The following is a 21,188-nucleotide window of genomic DNA, read 5'->3' on the forward strand; positions in this document are numbered from 1 at the left end:
GTGTCCATATATGGACATGATGATGTCATATCACTACCATATTTTAAGCATATCACTACCACATTTGGGCACATCTAACACTTTTTTGGTCAAACTAGTTCGATAGTGTAGACAGAGCTTAACAGCACTCAATTATTTGATTGCTACTTGTACAACACGATATGTTATCAACCATCCAATCAATAATATGCAAGAATACACTTATACTTTATGTGTTATTAAATGAATAATATAAATCATTTATTTTATTTGATTATAGGCCTAATTTGAGAATAACATTTTTATATTTATTATTGCCTTTGTGTTCATATTTCAGTGACACAAATACAAACCTTGAAAATACATGATTTTTAAATAAAAAAACTCTTACAGGCAGCTGTCTTTAAACAGTTGAGTTGCTGCTTTTAATTTAATAATATAAAATAATCATTCATTTCATTCCCATGTAATTTCTGTTAATTAATAATATGTTTCATTAATTAAAATGCATTATTTCTTAAAACAGAAAAAACTATTAAATTAATTATAATTAAACAACAATTTGACTAATTGAAATTGTGAAATCATGATTATAAAGCTCTGTCTACACTACCCAACTTTATGTGACAAAAAAATATGATGTGCCCATATGGAAAAGATGATGTCATATCACTACCATATTTAGGCACATCACACTTTTTTGTCAAACTAGTTTGATAGTGTAGACAGAGTTTAATAAAGGGCTCTTACTGTATGTGCAGTGGTACAGTGAATTTCTGTCAGTCAAAAATATACCATTTTGTAAGTGGTCGAGTAGTAAACAGTGGAACCGTAATTAATAGCTCCATTTATATAAACTATAAACTGTTCGGCCCAGTGTACACAAAATGCTTGTGTGCACTTTTGAGACAAGGGGTTACCCTTGTGCCAAGTACACACAGCTAGGCCTACTGGTGGACAGAGGGGAGAGCACTGTAGTTGGATGCACTGACATGATTGTTAAGCTTGGTTCCTACTAGGACATAGCAAAAGTCATTTGACCAATCACAAGCTACAGTATGGATTATCCGAGCACCAGCTTTTAATTGGCCAACTCACTGTGCTTACGTCCTTGCATTTCCTAGTGGGAACCAAGTATTAGGGAAGAAGTATGTCAAAGTTCATGTATGTCCATGTCAATTTATTACTGTATATAAAGCACTTTTGGACATAATTTTACTCATGGAAAGGGTGCTATATAAATGTGATAAATTATTATTTTAATTGAAGGAGGTTCTAAACCCATGGTATACAAATTTCATTATTTATTTTAACGAATATAAATTCTAAAGCAAGACAAACTCAGATATACTATTGCACAGTTAGCAATTTGATTAATCAATAAATAATAATGTTTTTCTCAATAGTGAATCTACCATGACAGTCAATAATAATATATAGTAAATAAAATCTAAATTTCAAGCATATAATTATAAGAAGAAGTACTTTTTTCCAATATTTTTGACATTGTAAACAAATTGTTTACAAAGGTAAATATATTAATATATATATTTATCTAAACTATTTAAGTAGTGACTATAGCCGGTTTCTGAGAAATATTATAGGTTCACACAGACCCACAAACCTTTAAGGTTATTATCTATACCTGGTGGAGTTCTAGGAAAAGTTAAAATTCTATTTATTATATCTATAGACAACTGCATCACTTATTTCATAATTTACTACAGTGAGCAAGCATCACACATAAATCAATAAATTATTCTACTGCAGTTACTGCAGCAACCGCATGTTTTACTCTTTAAACTGCATTTTACATTTAGCTTTATTTGGTATAGTCATACTACAGTGAATTCATCAAAGATTAGTACAGTAAATAAATTGTAGTTACTGCACAACTACAGTAGAATAAGTTTGAAATGATATTATTAAAAACTTTTGATTTCACAGCGTTGAAAGCATCATCTTTTCTGTAGTTTTTTAATGAATCGTAACGTCTTCTGCATCATGGGTGCTATAATCTTGGTAGCTATGGAAGAATGAAATGATGATGTATTAAAATGTAATAACAACCAAGGTATTTGTGTTAAGTCAATGTGTCGGTCTCTATTGTTCTTGTAGTATCTGAATTGCAGGATTTTTACACAGACTACAAAAAGTTTACCTCACAAGACGATAGTAACATAACCCCATTAGACTGGGACACGTACATCAATGTTCTTTTGAAATTTAGCAACCAGTTCTCGGTACTGTATCTAGATTTCTACAGTATCATAGGAAAATTCTGTAATACAGTTATCACATGTGTTTTTTCGTACCATAAACCATAACTTCCATCCATGATACAGGCACCATGTGATAAACATGAGATGCTGTATTACAGAATTTTACTATTGTTGTATGTGGTCAATTTCCAACCAGCCCATTTTAAAGCGGAATATGCCAGTACTTGTTATTTAATATGTATAGATTCACGCAATAGTGCAATGCATTGTTATGTTCATTACAGTAAAAATTGCAATTGGCAAAAATCCTGGTAGTTAGTTATGATAAAATGCAAGAAAAAAAGCAAACAATTATAAAATCATTGTTTGTAACATTATGTAATAATTATATACTACAGAACTGAAATAAAATAGGAAAATTTAAAAAAAAACTGTTAGAAGATTATATAAGAGCTGATGTTAAATAAAAAAGGTAGCCTGGTAAATAATATATTTATATTTTGTAATATAATTCATTTGTAAAAATAAGCAGGCAAGCAAATTTCTGATTGATTATATTGCCATACTGATCCATCCGATATAAGCCAATAAATTTGAACGTAAAATTGAGGTTTGGGGTGGGGCATGAACATGGCATTAAGCAAGTTTTGTTGTGTGTTATACACAAGCTATGATATATTGTCTATGCAATTACATTACAAATCAAAACAGGCCATGTCTTTTCATCCACCCAAGACTAGGTGTATACGTCCCCAGCTTATTTCGTTTACGTCGTCGATTGTTCCTGTTTCGATTCCTACATCTTTTACGTTTTCTTTTTCTTTGCCGATCTGTTTTTTACAAATGGGATTTGCAGAGTAAATAGACAGCATTTATATGAGTGTTCAAATTCAAATCTGCTTTATTTTCAGTTGCTCTACATTGCGACAATACATGTCTTTAAAAACATCTTTTGGAAAAAGGACTTTTGTGATTGTAGTAGTAGTTCCTACAGTCCTCCATTTATAAAAATCAAGTTATTTAAATAATGTCCTGCATTTAAAAGCAATAACCCCATAAAATGCTCAGATATTTATCCTTAACTCGGAGTGGAGGTGTGGCTTGGTGGTTATGATGCTTGGCTACCACTCCAAGGGTCCTAGGTTCAAGTCCCATGTCAGGATTTTTTCTAAGGACAAAATTACAACTCCACTCCCAAAGACTTTGTTTATGTCGAGCATCTTGTGTATATGTTTGTCTTGTAGACCTCTGAGGGTCCCTAATGATCAGCAATTGCTGGATGGATCACCCTCATTAAATATGGTAAAAAAAAAATAAAAAGCCCTTGTAGTATACAAGAAATTATTCGCTTTGAAATGGAAGTGCTATTACTTACTTCTAACTGGTTTATTGGGTGATGCATCTTCATTTCTTGGACCGACCCAGGAGCTTCTCTTATGAGGTGCTTCTTGTTGAGTCACTGGACCAGCTGTGCCGTGTTGTTCTTGTTTCCGTCGTACATTACGTGGCGCTTTAGCAGGACGATCAACATATGCTAACATAACCTTGCGTCCTACAAAACATATAAAAAGCAATAAAAACTTATTAGCCACATCACCAAACAAAATAGCATCTAGACAAGTTGACACCTGGGACATTAACATATGCCATTTAACACATGGAAAGTTGACACCTGGGACATTACCATATATGCCATTTAACACATGGAAAGTTGACACCTGGGACATTACCATATATGCCATTTACCACTTGGGACATTATCATATATGCCATTTAACACCTGGCATGTTGCCACCTAGACAAGTTACTATCTGGATCTATTATGCCATTACCACCTGGTATATTGCCACCTGCGTAGGAAAGTTGCCACCTGGGACATTACCATATTATTATGCCATTTACCTACTGCAGTATTTTATACCATTCTTTCCATTTTCCCACTAGCATAACCTACTTATAAATAAAATGATAGGATTTACAAATTAACTACTCATTTTAAAGAAACTTCCTATCAATATTGTTAAAAAAACATAACAGATTAGCATACTGACCTGTGTCTTTCTTTGCATATGAAGCTGTAATATTTTCAGTTAGTAGTTTGAATTTTTGCTCTCTTTCATCAAAGCTTCTCTGAAAAATATGAAGCAGATCTATTTTTAAAATATGTATTACAGTAGAACAAAAAAAAATCTTTTACGTTTTCTTTTTCTTTGCCGATCTGTTTTTTACAAATGGGATTTGCAGAGTAAATAGACAGCATTGAATTTTTTTTTGTTCCGTTGGGACACATTTATTAAGAGTAACTTTATTGTGAAACAAATGAGTAGAAATAAGATGTTTTTGCACTACAGCCAACTCTTAATCAGGCAACACCCCTATTAAGAAGACACTTTAAATACAGTAAATAGTTCTAGCCACTCCATTAGTTACACTTGTTTGAATTTAATTATTGAACTTTTCGTCATCTACTGCTTCTCTGTTTACCTCTTCATAATCTAATTTTTTATTTTCTAACCATATTAAATATTAATTATCGTATTAGTGTGAATTATACATACCAAATAACATTCTTTCCATGTCTCCGCTAGACATGGTTTTGCAAACTTGAATTCTTTCTCAACATGTTTCTGCCACAAGTAATCAGAATCCTCTACAAAGTGCTTCAAAGAAAAAAAAACTTACTACCTTATTAATTTAGTTGTAAGTTTAAAGTAAAAATAAAATTTATTTAAGCAATATTCATTCATTTTCTTTTTTTTGATAGTACATCCATATACAAAACAAAAAGAGAAAAAAATTCCCCAGGAAATTTACAAAAAAAACCCCTAAAATATCAATTTGCACCAACGCTGATGGATGTTGGATTGTGGAAGTACATTGACTATGGTTTAAATGGTAACGGGACGATTCGGCCCGGGACGATTCGGCCCGGGACGATTCGGCCCTGAGACGATTCGGCACACTTAAATTTATCGGCTTTGATATGCATTTTATAAGCATAAAATAAGCTTTTTCCCCAAACTTTATTTTCAGAGAGACTATGGGGTAGTACTACTAGGGATAAAGATGCAATAAAGCAAACATTTTGAAAACATTGTCGAAAATCATCAATTTTTAGTCACGCGAACGATGTAAACAAGTTACGCCCTCTGTTGGCCGCTTGGCGAATGCACGAAATAAACAAGGTTTTCGAAGTAATAAATTGAATATAAAATTACGTTTTTTTAGTAATTTATTATATATATTATATCAAAATTGTCAATATCAATAAAATCGGATTGTTAAACACCTTTAAAAACTTGATAAATACCCAAAAAAATGAATATGAATTTGGTCTAAAGTGAGACGTTTCGGGCCACAAAGTGGGATGTTTCGGCCCAAAAGTGGGCCGAATCGTCCCACCAAAAGTGGGCCGAATAGTCCCGGGCCGAATCGTCTCAGGGCCGAATCGTCCCTGAACCGTTTAAATTAGACTATTACAACTGTCATGAATTCTGTTCTTAAAACTATGAATGAAGTTCCTCCAATATTCATAAAATGAGGGAACTTTATACGTAATAAACATCAAATAAACGCATAAATTTACCGGATTGTAATCCTCAAGTCTGTACAGCTGCTGATACGTACAACGTTCCATAACAGGTTTTAATATATCAAACGGTACACCACCAACATCTTCAAGTACTAGAAGACAAACAAAGTTGTAAACCTCTAAACCAGTCAGTTTGAAATATTATAATGCTCAATTGGTGTAAATTGGATCTTCATTATTTTACATTTTTCAAAGAATTATGAAACACCTCATATGTACCCCTGTTTACCAGGCTATTTAAGTGGCCACAAAGTCTGCAAATTAAATGTTAATGTCTTTAAAGAAACAGTCACTCTAAATCACTCAGATTATTTTACCCCAAGGTGGGTTTAAATCTGGGTCAAAATATTATAATACTTACAGTCAATATTGTCACACAAAATCCGCATACATGCATCAAACAATGTCGGAACAGCTGAAAACAAAAAATAATTTTTATATAAAATTATAAAATTGAGCCTTATAAAATAAGAAGCGATATTTCACAATCTCTTTCTAGGTGTTGGCAGAGATCAGTAGACTTGAAACAAAATAACCTTTTCAAGAGATTAAAAGAGCAAAATTTAACTGCTAAAGTACACTATCAAACTAGTTTGACAATAAGAATGTAATGTGCCCAAATATGGTAGTGATATGCACAAATAATTATGGCACTGATATGATATCATCATGTCCATATTTGGGCACATCACATTTTTATGTCACATAAAGTCTGATAGTGTAGACAGAGATTAATATTTACCTGTGAGATGAACTCTTGCTTTGCCAGAGAACACCTTAGTTCTGGACTCCTTTGTACCTTTAAACTGTATTTGGCTACTGTCAATGGCAGACTGTGCGTTCCAGCGCTTTCGTGGTGAAGAGTCATCACCTATCCGTGGAAGTGGCTTGTAGTCATTGCTAATTTCAGGCAATAAGATCCCAGAATCATAAGTACTTTTGATCTGATATTAAAACAAAAGAAAAAATAGGCATCACAAATTCCTACTGCATTTTACTTCATAAACATATATGAGAAAAGTTTTATATTGTTTGAATGAGAAAATCAGTTTGGTATGAAGTTTGTAGTACATACGTGATTTACCGCAAACTTTATATCAGCATAGACAAGTTTTAAAAAAGGTTTTAAAACACATAATCTTCAGGCCACAAGCTTTAAATCTATTATTTAACTAATAACTCACAATTCTTTAATAGAAACAAGTTGTAATGACTTTAATACGCTTACCTTTTTAGATGATGGAGTTTCCTTGGGAGTACTCACTGATTTTCGTTTTTTATCATTACTAGCATCGTTGGATGATATCTTGCTGGATGACGCTAAAGAAACTTTACCTTCTTCCTTTGGTTTTTGTTTTGTTTTTCCTTCAGATTTATTAGTCACTTTGGCTACTTTCTTCTGCTCTTGTGGCAACTGAGTTTTCTTTTTCTTAAGCTTTCCTTTCAAATTATTTGGTGGTAGAGTTGGCAAATCACCGAATAAACAATCTCCAAATGATAAACCTGTGTTCTCAAAACATATTTCCTCATGGCTTTCCTCATCTGAAGAATACACTCTTTTCTTATCTTCATTTACTTTATCCTTCTTTTCTTTAGGTTTCTCTGCTTGTTGCTTTTCCACTTTCTTCATTTTGTCATCTTTTGTCTTTAACTCAACTGATGTCTTTTTACTTTTCTGTTGTGGTGAAGAACATTTGGTAGCATCAAGATTTTTTATTTTTGCATCAATAGATTTCACTGATTTTATATCAATTTTTTTTATTGCGGAACTTGATTTCTGATGATTTGTAACTGTGCTTTTTACTGCATTTATTTCTTCTTTTTTTGATGAACTTACATTTTTACTCTTTTCTTTTGATCTTTCAGGTTTGCGGGAAGGACTTCCAGTACGTTCATTTTTATCCTGCTGTTCAATATTTTGTTTAACTTTGTTTTCTACATTTTTACTGATTTTATCTTTGCTATTATCAGTGTCCTTAGAAGATGGGCTAGACAGCTTTGATGACTTTTTGACATAATTACTTTTTGTCCTCGATGAATTTTCTCTTTCATTGATATTGGTTTTTTGACTAACATTTGTTGCATTTCTTTGATCTTCAAGTTTTCTTTTTAAATTTTGACGAACAGGGCTCTTTAATAATTTGTCTGCGGTTGAAGGTCCTGCCAAACAAGCATCAAAAGACAACCCTGAATTTTGGTATTCTAATCCAACATTCTTTTCTGGAGATTTAATTTTCTTAGTTACTTTATCAGTGCTTTCATCACTTTCTTGCATAGCTGTTGGTACTTTAGATTGTCTTGTCTTATCTTTGGTTACTTTGGAAGATGATTCCTTATTTGCTAAAGTGCCTTTTGATGATCTAGCTTTTGAATCCACCAATGAAGAACTCTTTTTCTTATGTTCAAGTTTATTATCAACGTTTTGGCTGTTTTTGCTAACTTCACTCTTGGACTTTTCTTTAGGTGTTTTTTCTTTATCTTTTTCTAAAGAATACGATGAACTAGTTTTTGAATCAGTCAATGAAGAACTTTTTTTCTTATTTTCAAGTTTATTATCAACATTTTGGCTGTTTTTGGTAACAATTTCCCCACTCTTGGACTTCACTTTAGGTGTTTTTTCTTTTTCTTTATGTGAAGAGTCTTTGGGTAAAGATTTTGATAAATTAGTTCGATCAGGTTTTGAATTGGTTTTAGAATTTGTTAATTCATGTTTTTTATCTGTCAGATTTTTGACAGGCTTTGGCAACATTTTAGAATGTTCTGATTCATGAGTCTTTTTTATTTTGCAGCTGTTGTTTTGTTCACTTTTATCTTGGACTGGCTTATTGATCAGTGTCCTCTTTTCATCACTTGATTCTTTTGTTTCATGGTTTGTCTGTTGTTCTGCTTCAGCATCCATTGCAGCCTGAACAAGTGCTTTCCATTTCTTAACAAGACTCCTAGCATGTTCTGATACACCACCCTCATGCTTTCTGTATGTGTTGACTGCTTTCCCTATTCCAGTTCCCTAAAAACATAAACAATGCATTGAAGTAGTGTCTTGCTAAATGAAACTTCACAAAAGTGATTACAAGTTGAACCCCTCCCTTCCTATCAGTGAATTAAATAATTTTCGAAGAGGACACAGAACTTTTCCCTGCCCCCTGGGGGTATGCACTTAATTCAATTCGGACCTGTAAACTTGGAATATCGGGAGGTTTTATGAAAGCCTGTCCAAACCACATAGAAAGCCAATAGAAATCATGTATTTAAAAACACATGCATTTGTATTAAACATCATGGACTGATTTAGTATTTTTCTATTCTCTAGAGCCTAGAAATTATAATTTTGTATACATTATCAATATCAGGATATTTTTTAGTTCCAAAAAATCAGGAGAAATTGCATTTTGGCAGAAGAGCGGGAGATGACACGAAATACTCTATAATCAGGGAGATATATCGGGAGACTCACTACTATGATCATTGGGGGAGGGGGTCTGTTCAACTGCAGTGCAATGTTATAATCCATATAAATGACAAATTGCAATAAAACAAACCTGTAAAACTTCTATGGAAATGGGCAATTGATCTAATTTTTGTAAAACAGCATTTATCTATAAAAAAAAACATTATAAAGTAAACTCATGCCCTTCTAATTACCATATGAATCCAAACAGTTTTTCAATTAATTAGATTTTATTTTTAAAAGTTCTATTTGGATTTCCCAAATTCAACGTAAGTATGAAAGGCATTCAAACAAAAGCAAGTATTCTTGGTAGGTGGCTGAGGCTGTCTAATTTTTTTCGAACCAAAACAAACATCATGGACATGGTGAAACTGCATTATTTAATTTATATTTATTATTTTTTTAGTAAAAATTACCTTTTAAATCAAATAAATAGTTCTAGGCCTAGCTAGCTTAAATGTTTAGTTAAAACATATTTTAAGCTTGATGATAAATAAATACAATAAATTGCATTAACTGTCATTTGGTCGGCCCAAAGATAAGTGAGATGAAATTTCGGCCTAAAAAGTGGTACGAAACGTCCTTTGCCCTAAACGTTCCTGATTTAGGTCTCACATAGACAGTCACAACTAACTACTACTCCTAGATTCTGGTGGGCCTAGCTTCAGTTTCCGAGTCTAGCTAAAGGCCTCGTGGAGCTAGGGCTACTTACTTTATCAAATTCTTCACTGGAGAATAATGAATCGAGTTTTTGTTGTAAATGACGAACTGTTTCAATAATTTCAGTCATTATTACAACAAACCGTACCACCAGCTGGGAATTCTAGCTACGACGTCGCGATAAAAAATCTGTAAAAAACCACCATTAAAAAAAGTGTTTTAATTTTGGAGGTTGGTGGCGCCCTATGATTTATGATGCAGAGAGCAGGCAGCAAGAGCGGACGACTTACGAAAATAACCGAACCTTTCCGAACGCCCATACACACGATACAAAATGGCCGACTTTCTTGATGTGGATGGTGGAATCAACCCAAATTCAGCTCCTGTAGCCACTGAAGAGGACCCAGCCGCAGCATTTTTAGCTAGAGAGCAAGATGAATTAGCAGGTATTGAAGACGAAAATTTCAGCGGCGGACCAACCACAGACGCTCAAGCAGTTGACCAAGGAAGTAAGTATAAAATGACGGTGGTGGGCGAGGTGAGTCACAAGACCCGGACTGCAGCCGGGGCCGGCCTGAGTCTTTTTGACTTTGCATTGCATTGTTTGCAAGACACCGAGGCCTAGGGAGGAGTAGGCTGCAGTAGCTAGCCCATTGCTGACTATTTTATGTTTCAACAACAGGCCTATTTCTATAGACCTAATCAAGCTTAGGATTCAATGAATCGTTTACTTTATTTATAATATATTATTAAATTAATAATATAAATTATAAAAATAATAAATAATATTATTAATAATTTAACTCCCAATATTATAAATACGCCTTATTTTTCATGATCGATGATAAACAACTATGCTGTGTGTGTGCCAGGGAAGCGCAAGACAGACAGTCTTATGAACAAAATGTGTACAGTAATATGTTCTGAAAATATTGGCCTACAATACCGACTGTGACGACACCACCGTTTTATCGTGGTGGTGCAGTTACAGTGCAAATATGCTTATTATAAACTGTGTTTTACTTCCTTTTTCCGTTTGATTTTAGGCGATTCCATTAAAAAAAATCATACTGCACAGGCTAATCATTAATTAAGAAAGTTGTGGCAGATTAAAATTGGCTTACAAAACTTTCTAAACATTCTTTTTCCGTTTTAGATGCAGACTTTGGTAGTTCTGAGGCTGATATTCTTGGTGGCGGTGAAGTAGGTGGAGAGGTACGCCATTTACTTTAAAACTTACAAAATGATTTTAATAATCTCACTGTACACATGAAATTGCAATGAGGACATTATATTTTAGCTTATTTCTTTTTGAAATTATGGCTTCATGACACGTCAGTCTGAGCACAACATCATGTACAAGTTGTAACATTTTAGATAAATTCATTCTAACCTATATGTAGGCCTAATGTATAGTAGTTTCACATATTTAAACGTTTTTTTGTTAAGCTCTGTCTACACATCAAACTTTATGTAACAAAAAATGTCATATGCCCATAATGGACATCACTACAATATTTGGGTATATCACTACCATTACATACAGTATTTGGGCACATCACATTTTTATGTCAAACAAGTTTGAGCTTTATGATCTATTACCATTAGAAAACAGAATTAAGGAAGGTGATGTATGTAAGGCTGAACTGTTCACACTTACAGTATACTCGTACTGTACAGTGCTTTCATCTTACTATTTACAATCTTATCCATTAACAAAAATAGGGATGTCTTTCTAAGGGTTATCAAGAAAGTTAATATCAAGAAATGATAACATGTTTCAGTGTACAGATTGTATTAAAATTTATTTGAATAGATACAGTGATTTCATGATTTGAGATGATTTAGTGATGCAATTTTAAACAAAAAATCTATTCTTTTATTCTGTGATTTCAGGCTCCTCAAGAAAATGGTCCAAGTGATGCGTATTCAGCCATCTCATCAGTAGACCGGTTAGCCAATGAACCAGAAAAGATTAAGAAATGGCGAGTAGAACAAGAAGAATTGCTTGCCAAGAAAGGTAATCAAACAAAACTCTAATATATCTTTATTTTATAAGCAACGTGTAGGATTTTTGACAAGCCCCAAACATATTCAGCTGACTATGGTATCATGTCTAGCGACAGTAAACATCCTGCAGTATTGTGTCTGCTGACTGCAACAGGCCTATAACATAGTACCTTACTCCTAAATGTCTCGCTATACTACAGAAGATGTAATACTGTATGATATTTATTTTCGCTAGACATGATACAGCTTGTGTGTTTGGTAATATATTGACACTGAAGAGGAATGCACTTTCTCAAAATTACATGCGTGGTATCTTTTAAGGGTCGTGGAACTGATTTTGTTGCAGCCAAAGATAAAACCTTTGAGCTCAGCCTCCTGTTGTTAGATTGCCTACTGCCTACCTTATAGTTTATACTGTATCAAAAAAAGGATTTTGGTTAACAATTTAGCTGCTATTAATCTTTTAGACGAAGAGGCTGATGAACTAAAAGAAGACTGGGGAGAAACAGCTAAAAAAGAACTGAATGATTGGTATAACAAAAGATCTGAACAACAAGAAAAGATGAAAGCTAGCAACAGGTATGCTGGATATATTAGTGCGGTTTTTCTTTCTTTTTTTATAAAAGCAATACTTAAATTTTCTGATACTTGACTCGGAAAGTAATCGTAAAGATCATTAAGAAAACTATGTTTATAAACTGGGTTCATATGGGTCAATGAAAACCAGGAAAGACATAGAAAATTTGCCTGGAATGTTATAGGATATTTGGCTTTCATACACAAAATAAGATGATGTTTCTCCAGCATTAGTGTATTCTAATTAAAAAAAAAAAACTGTTATGTTATTTCACTATGATGTATCTTATGAAAATTGAATTGAATGAAGAGAATTTGCTTCATTGAAATGAAATAATGTAAACCTATCTAAAGATAAACTTGTAAAAGTGTGAATTTACTATTATTAATAGCAGCGTGAAATTAATTCACCTGCCATGAAAGTTTAATAATTTAGCAATTTATTTTATTTAACAAAAGACTTGCTGATAAGAAATCAGTGTTCAGATAAACAGTTCCTCCTATTGTCTTTTGAAATTTAATGTATTGAACCCAGGAAGAGTGAATTTGAAGTACTGTCTCTTTGATAATTTATTTTATAAATAACTTAACTTTGCGAACATTAGGTATGCAGTACACATGTGTTTTCTTAAGGAAATAATATGGTGTTGAGAATTTCTTTACTGTTATACATAATATCTTTGCAATGAGGACATTTTATTTTAGTCAATTTCCTTTGGAAAATATGGCTTCATGACACGTCAGTCTGAGCAAAGTATAGATAGAGGGCAGCAAATTCATAAATTCAAGTGAAATGAACACAAACCATTCTGAATAAAAAGGATTCTCAAATATTGAGAAATGCCATTATTCTCAGTTTTGTTTCAATAATAAACCATGTTTTTACAATACATTCAATTCAACATCGGTACAATTACGACAACATTTTAAAAAACATAAAACAATTTTACACATGTTCAATGAACACTATTATGGCAATGAATTGATGGCACAAGTCTATAGCCACTTATCAAAACAAGATCATAAATAAATACTGATTAATTTGGCATTAGATTACACAAATCATTTTTCAAAAAACTTATTTCTATTTGATTTTTTTAGAGCAAGTGAAGAAGCATTTATTCAAGAAAGAGATGAGGACATTCCAGGACAAGAGTGGGAACGTGTTGCTAGGCTCTGCGATTTTAACCCTAAAAACAGTAAAACGACCAAAGATGTGACACGGATGCGATCGTTACTCTTACATCTCAAGCAAACTGGGCTCACACGTTAACTCATGTCTTCTTTGTATTCTGTTTGTATACCTTTAATACCTGTTTATAGAAAATTCTAACCTAAAATCTGAATTTCAATGTCGCGTGTATGTTTTTCTTCTTAAGTGTATACTGAATTTCACTTATATGCTCATTTCAATTGGGTATGTTCAAATTTATCCAAGTGAACTTTCACCACAATGACGATGTTAATTTCATTTAAGTTCAAATTGAATGAAACTTTATAGTCTGTTAAATTTCACTTAAGTGTGATGAATTTCTCTCTCTAGTATATGTAAAACTTTACATGAGTTCAGTCATTTTCACCACATCTCATTAAAAATCAAATTTCACTTAGTAGTCTATGTTCAATTTCTCTATAGTGTATGTTCAGTTTTACCTGAAAATTTCACCACAATGATGTTAGTTGCAGTTAAGTTCAAAATGAATTTCACTTGATCTATTTGAAATTTCTCTTAATTGTGATAATATTGTCTATAGTGTATGTTCAGTTTTACTTGTTACTGTTAACTTTCCTCATCATTGATGCTGATAATAACTTTTTACCAAGAGTCGATGCCATCTAATCTTTCCCTATTCTATTTCTAGTAGTACTTAAGTACGTAACAAAATAGCATGAAAGAATATGTTATTATTAATTATATAAGAAAGGATTTATAAATTATGATATTGGGAATTATTGTAGGATGTAGTTAATATATAATTTGAAATGTACTGTGTTGTAATAATTATTCAAATTCTAGAGGGGGAGTATGATGACTTTACTGGCATAATTCTTACATGGAAACTTTTAAACCGGACTTTTCAATTAAGGCTTCATGTTTATTCTGTGTACAGGTACAGTATTGTTTGATCTTAGCCGTTATGGGTTGGGCTACGCATTGTCAGACCTAGGCCTTCTATCATACGCCTCATGTGCAGTAAGTGTCCTAATTGTTTGATTGTATACCTTGTGCATCTACACATAAATGGACTGTAATCACCAACAATTACTGTACAGTCATTGTTAAGCCCTTTATACCAGGGGAATTTCACTGCCAGCGAGAGTATGTTTAAGGTAAAATCTTATGCCCTTCTCACTTTATAAGCCATTTTTTCATTTGATTAAATTGTGTACATATAAATACAGTACACTAGAACAGCATGAATATGTATAGCATAAGATTGTGAACCTTGACATGATGTGCCCTGAACCAGCATAAGGGTCAATACCTTTAGTTTGCATGAAATATATGTGAGCATGTATCTGATTGTATCTAAATTTTTTACTGGTACCTCCAGTTTGAAATTCTGAAAGAAAAACTATTTGATACTAGGGCCTAGGTTATGACATCAGTACAATATGGTATTATGTTAGCTGTGTAGTATAAAACAAAATATTTAACTCATAAACAAGCAAATCTGTTTCTGAATTTTTAACAATTTGCTTTTACTTTTTATATTGAGTTCATTTGTTCATACATTTTGGAATTGTGCTAGTGTTTATTATTATATTTTACAGTATATTCGGAAACCAATTTATTCTATTAGCTATAGGCCTATTACAATTGTGTATTGACTATGTTTTTATTGATAACCGGTTATTTAAAAATTTATTAAATTAAATTTATTCGTATAGAGTGTCATAGTGTACCACGTAGTGCTGTACCCTGTCCTTCCATCTGATATTTCTCTGTTTATGAAAAGAATGTTTAAAATATCAAATTTCATGGGAAAAAATATGGTGATTCATAAATAATTATGATTATGTTGTACTGAAAATAATTCACAAATAAATATTCATCATTACATGAATGTGAGGGTTTCTTTATTTGGTACGTTCAAATTAAAGGTATTAATCTGAATCATTAAACCTTCATCCGGGATGCGGTATTTCTTTTCGTACATAAGTTGGGGACACCTCACGAAACGTCACAAAATAAACATGAATATTCATTAGTCTTATCCATAAGATGTGACTAGCTAACGCTTTCTGTCGCGCCGTCTGTGTAGTCGAGTGGATTAGACTATGAACTATGAATGGGGTTCGAATCTTTTTCATTTATAGTTAGCGAGAGATTATTTAGGTTTAGTTAGGTAGTTCGGCTATCTTTCAAATAATCGGTCTCCGACTTATGTACGGAAAAAAAATTGCATCCGGGATTTCCTATGTGATGTGGTTCACCATGGAATAAAGAAGAAGAAAAGAATTACTCTATGGGTTCACCAACAAATGCAGTGTTCACGTGCAAATGGATCGTCCAGACTGTCGCTTGTGATTGGTCAAGTAATTTGACCAATCACGACGCAATGAATCGTCATCTGGTGCGTCGTGATTGGTCAAATTACGTAAGGCGTACGTGCTTACGTTTTTGTCCTAGTGGGAACCAAGCTTTTACCAGCCAGATATGTATTTGCAAACAGATAGGGAGTGATTTTGTAGTGGTGTTTCTGGCACCAAAGAAATAATGCAAATAAAATATGACAGTTTTATCATAATTCTTGATCACGAGTTTTTTATTGGAACATTTCTGTCTGAATGTTCACCAATCCGAGAAGTGAGATATTCCCTTTGTCATACAATGATACTAATTAAATAAACATTTATTTTTACTTCTTGTCACGCATTTGTTTTTCACCGTAATTCTCAGAAATTGATTCACCATGTAGGCCTACAACAGGTTGTTCTATAGACCTAATTAAAATATAGGCCTAATATTTCATTGTTTGATATAGGCCAAATATCAGAAACGAAGAAGACAAACGAAATAATTAAATTAGCTTTATATTATATGTATATATATATAATATTTAACTAGTGATTTGTATAAGTGGAGGCCAAAAGTCCAACAAAAAAAATAACATTTAAGTTTAATTAAACTTTGTACTATCACGAAAGACCTCAAGGCACAGAGAATTGCAGAATCATGGTATTATTCAAAATTAACATACAACAGAACTCTGAGTCATAATTGAAGGAATCAATGCGTATTATTCTATTCTGTGAATTTGTTCTGTAATATCCCATAATCCATGGATGTGGCCAACCAGAAGAAGCATGGGACTAGATTTGTGAAGAAAGGTTAAATAATTAAGTCGACAGTAACAGGTTTATTTGTATTGTGCGCTATATATTACAACCATTAACCATTAAAATATTATTATTATTATTATTAAAAAGATGATATTAAGAAAAGAATAATGAAATGTCATACATATCTGTCCTCGCTGGCTATTCCCTCCCTGGAATAATAATCTCGTTATAAATTAGTGACGCCACGGAGTAGTGACACGTATAACTCGCGTAGTGGTTTAAAGTGTTTCGCGCAAACCCGTAAGATAAGTTCACAGAACACAGGGTGTGGTTTATTATACAATATTACAATAATATTATACAATTTTAACCCACCCTGTCTGTCCACGTCAAGTGGAGTACACAAAAAGGAGTGTGTCACCGATTTAAGTTGCTTCATCCAACCAAAAATCAATGGAATGAATAAATCCATATTTTCTCGGGACCCGGGATAAAACAAAACTAAAAAAAAAGCATTAACTTTCATAACGCTAAACTCCGCGCCTAGAAATACAAACATCAAACAACAAGGAAGGCCATAATACGGTTCGAGAGAAATGAAGAGACAAAAAAACAAAAAAACAAGAACAAATCAGGCCTACGTATCACCCTTATTATAAGGATCATATCAATTTCGGAACGCGCGCACTTGTTGCTGTCGTCTGTCGTTCCCGAACCCTTTCCATTTCCCGGTGGTCAGCTTACTTACACTTATAATTTTAGAGGATGTTTCAATAGAACGAGAGACACAACATATTAAATAATTCTGAATTAGATTAATTCAGTCAAATGATGAAAACAGAAAAGATCATTATTTATTTATTTTCTTACAGGATTCATTCAATAATTCAACGTTTTAATTAAGTTTGTAACAAAATCAGGACATACGAAAATAAACTATTTTTGACAGATAATATATATTTTAATTATTATTTATGTAAAACATGAGAACTCCAGTTTGAAAAGCAACATGTAACACTATATAATACAGTACCATAGTCCACACCCATTCGTTTAGTCTGCAATCCAGAGGGTTATTATTTTCGTCTAATACATTAACACTGCAAGTTCCAAAAAATACGACTGGACTGACGTCTAACAATTTCTGATTTTATTGCTAGCATAGGAATAGGCCTTCTAAACAGATGTGAGAAATTGTGGTAGGCATTCAAATCATCTTTTTTTCCTATAAATTTATTTGTAAGGGTTGAAGGTAATACTAACACTGTCATCCAACACCAATGTAGAATTAACGGTGAATGAAATGGTCTCGTGAATGTAGGTTTTAATGGTTAATTTTGTGTAAATTTCCAAGGATTATTACGTTTGGTGCATCGTCGTTTACTACAGAGCCGTCGATACGGTGATGAATGTGTCGGGAAACCCTCGCCGAGTGCGACCAGAAAAGCAACCAGGTAGGGTGGATTTGTGTTAAAAATGGTGTTATAATGAATTAGTGTACATATCAAGCTATTTTCACGTTTCACAATTTTCTAGCATGCTACGATTTGGTGCTTTTGTGTTGTTTATCGTTGGTTGGGTGCTTAAGTTCGTTTTGTTATTACAATACATATAGGCTAGGCTATATTTTAATGATTTGTTTACATTTTTGTGGTGTGGTCAGTGTGACAATGTTTTTTTAATGGGCTAAGCACTAGGCATAGCCTAGGCCTAGTAACTGTACGGCTATACATGTATGGTCATCTATTCGCATAGAGTAGTGCTACATTCAGTGTACTATTGCACATCGTTTTTGTTTTCATTTTTCATTCACTTTCCACAAAAAAGAAAATAAATTTATTAAATGTTATCATTATGACACAACAAAGAGAAAGTCTTGAATCAGTTAATAATACAGATGTATGTAATTGTAGTAATATATGACACGGCAGTAATAAGGAACTAGTATTTTATACCTTTAATATCTTGTTAATACAAAAATGCTGCTGCCTCTACATTGTTTGCTTTATACCTTTAGGCCTGGTTTACAGGTTAACCTAAAGCCCGGCTTGAGTTGAGCATCTTCTACTGTTTCTGGAAGTTGAATCATGTCACGCATGCTGTATGAATGACCGCGACCAGTACAGATCAGTTTGATGTGCATATTAGTTCCTATACAACTATACATTGTGTTGTGTGCCCAGTACGATAACCACGACTTAGTAAACAATCGGTTCCAGTGTCGACATTAGCGCTCGATTACCAGTTCCGTTCAATTGCTCGAAAATTTGAGATAAAAATTCTCTTGGAAACTAGTTCCTTTCAATTATTAAGTTGCGTTTAATTTCTATGTTAACAAAAGCTCCGCCTAAACGATCTGAGTCTGTTTTGGAACGGCTGACCCAGATGGCCGGGATCCTGCTCAGAGCCAATCGGAATATTACTGTCACTATCGACGGAAATGCAACTTATTTTCAGTGATTGGAACTTTCCATATCAACTCATTGTCTGTATGAATTCCTTTCCTTCTTTTGGCGACTCAATGTATCCCTAATTATTGTTTTCGTGGGAGAATTCTGGGTATAGTATATGACCTGATATTGTTTTGATATACAGTATTTGCTTTTAAACATTGTGAACATACAGTACAGTACCTGTAGCCTTGGTCTCAGATACTAAAATGAAATATTTGAAAAATATTCATGATGTAAAATATATTGTCATATTTTAAAATGTACAAACAGGATGCTGAGATTTAGGTGATTCAGCCACACTACAATTGATTTCAGTCTTTTAGGAGATTTGTGATTTTTTTTGGTTTGGCCAAAGTGGATAAATGCTGAGTATTGTTTGTAGTTCATGGTATAGAATGTATAGTACTTGCGTTTCAGTTTATTCGATTAGAAGAAACTATGTTTGATCATAAAAACCTGTATTATTATAAAAAGTGCACAATTCAAGGCATGGATTTTATACATAGGGGTTCTTTTTTCCACAAAAGGGGGAAAGGTCATCACGAGCAGATAGTTTACTGTAGGCCTTTTTTATTTACAGTACCATCATTTCCGCTTCCTCTAGTTTTAAACGGACCCATCAGAATCCCCAGTGGCTATTGGCTTATTAATAATGTGAAAAAAACATGTGTGAAAAACGTGTATTACTGTATCAATATCAAAAGATATTTTAAACAATAAAATGCTGTAGTGTTCTAACTCCTGAATTCTTTTCTCTTTTTACAGGATTAATAAAGCCAGTTTGCTATCTGTAATTAGTGAATTTGTTCATGTGAATTGAAACATTTCTGCCAGTGAGCATGTATAATCCATTGCCAACCCTTTTCTACAAACAATTCCTTGGTTTTTCTTGCTTCAGCAATAATAATAGTGCTAAATGTATTCAAAAACGACTCTTCATCCTACTGTACCATTAAGGCACAACCTAAACTATAATCCACATCAGAGTAAAGGGTCTTTCAAACCCGCTTTGGTCCGGCTCTAGTTCAGGTTCGCATCAGACTGTGTATACAGTATCATTAGCGACTTTTCATTTTCAATACGTGCCACATATCGAGTACAAAGATTGTCGGAAGCCATGTGATATTAAAACTGCCCTTAAGGTGTGACCTATAATTTATACACAATATTAATTATAATAACAATAACTATAATAATTATAACAATAACAGTTAGAATAAATAATAATTATTACAATAATAACAGTAGTAATGAAAATAATAACTATAGTAATGATAAATATAACCTCCTTGGCGGAGGTAACAACAATTTTAAATGTAAATATGTATATGTTTGTATGATGTATGTTTAAGCGGATATTAGCCCTTGATGGCATTTGCAGCAATAAAGAAATTGAATTGATGCATTGTGAAAATGAAAGACACAATTTTAATTGTTTGCCGAACCCGGAACCTGAGCAATTGTAAAAGTGTCCTTTATTTGGTTAGTTGGTTTTCCGTGAAAATACTAGAGTATACGTATTGTTTTGGTCAATGATATTAGTTTGATGATAACTAACTAAGATGGTTTCCTTGGTGATAGATCATCCGACATATTATTGACCTGTTGCTAGGTACTTGTATCCCACTCTGCCTTTAATATTTGTTTGGTGGTTAGTGAAGTTTGGTACTTATAGTGTGACCTAGTTAATAATACACCTTAATGTTCTTTTCTAAGAAGGAAATATAAGGAGAGGGTAATGCATGTGGTGCTATGTTAAAGCATTTTTAATTGATTTTTTTATTGACTGTATCATCCGTATCTGATTTACTTTTTTGTTCATACGGTAGTGCCCATTTTTGCGGTGAAAAAAACAAATGTATAAATTACCCCCAATTCCTTGGCAGCAGAAACAGGACGAATTTTAAATACCTTGTTAAATGACACTTTCAAAACAATAGTTAGAAAGAAGCACTCAATCG

At 33.0% G+C, this 21,188-nt stretch overlaps 3 protein-coding genes across 8 annotated transcripts in view; 2 read left to right on the plus strand and 1 right to left on the minus strand.

Moving 5' to 3' along the window:
- Positions 1-206: 206 nt before the first annotated feature.
- Positions 207-10,210, minus strand: LOC144841273 (uncharacterized). Its single transcript, XM_078697537.1, has 11 exons — positions 10,192-10,210; positions 9,954-10,090; positions 9,333-9,389; positions 7,022-8,800; positions 6,536-6,737; positions 6,155-6,208; positions 5,788-5,885; positions 4,760-4,861; positions 4,253-4,331; positions 3,577-3,753; positions 207-2,005 (listed from the first exon to the last, which is right to left on the minus strand). The coding sequence occupies exons 2-11, from the start codon at positions 10,029-10,031 to the stop codon at positions 1,938-1,940; spliced, it is 2,694 nt and encodes an 897-aa protein (XP_078553663.1). The 5' UTR covers positions 10,032-10,090; positions 10,192-10,210; the 3' UTR covers positions 207-1,937.
- On the plus strand, positions 10,204-15,549 carry LOC144841274 (clathrin light chain B-like). The gene is made up of 5 exons (XM_078697538.1): positions 10,204-10,410; positions 11,058-11,116; positions 11,798-11,921; positions 12,379-12,490; positions 13,589-15,549. Exons 1-5 carry the CDS (start codon positions 10,236-10,238, stop codon positions 13,758-13,760), a joined length of 642 nt encoding a protein of 213 aa, XP_078553664.1. The 5' UTR covers positions 10,204-10,235; the 3' UTR covers positions 13,761-15,549.
- Positions 15,550-17,940: 2,391 nt separating this feature from the next.
- Positions 17,941-21,188, plus strand: part of LOC144841105 (diacylglycerol kinase theta-like) — a 48,821-nt gene continuing 45,573 nt past the window's right edge. For 5 of the 6 annotated variants that reach the window (XM_078697289.1, XM_078697291.1, XM_078697293.1 and 2 more), the window contains exon 1: positions 17,950-18,228. In XM_078697289.1, the coding sequence (XP_078553415.1) occupies positions 18,180-18,228 (49 nt within the window). In that variant the 5' untranslated portion in view covers positions 17,950-18,179. Of the gene's footprint in view, positions 18,229-21,188 lie in introns of all 6 variants that reach the window. The other variant, XM_078697290.1, reaches the window with a different exon arrangement.

The sequence above is a fragment of the Antedon bifida genome, chromosome 4 (assembly GCF_963402885.1).
Source record: "Antedon bifida chromosome 4, ecAntBifi1.1, whole genome shotgun sequence".
Taxonomy (NCBI): domain Eukaryota; kingdom Metazoa; phylum Echinodermata; class Crinoidea; order Comatulida; family Antedonidae; genus Antedon; species Antedon bifida.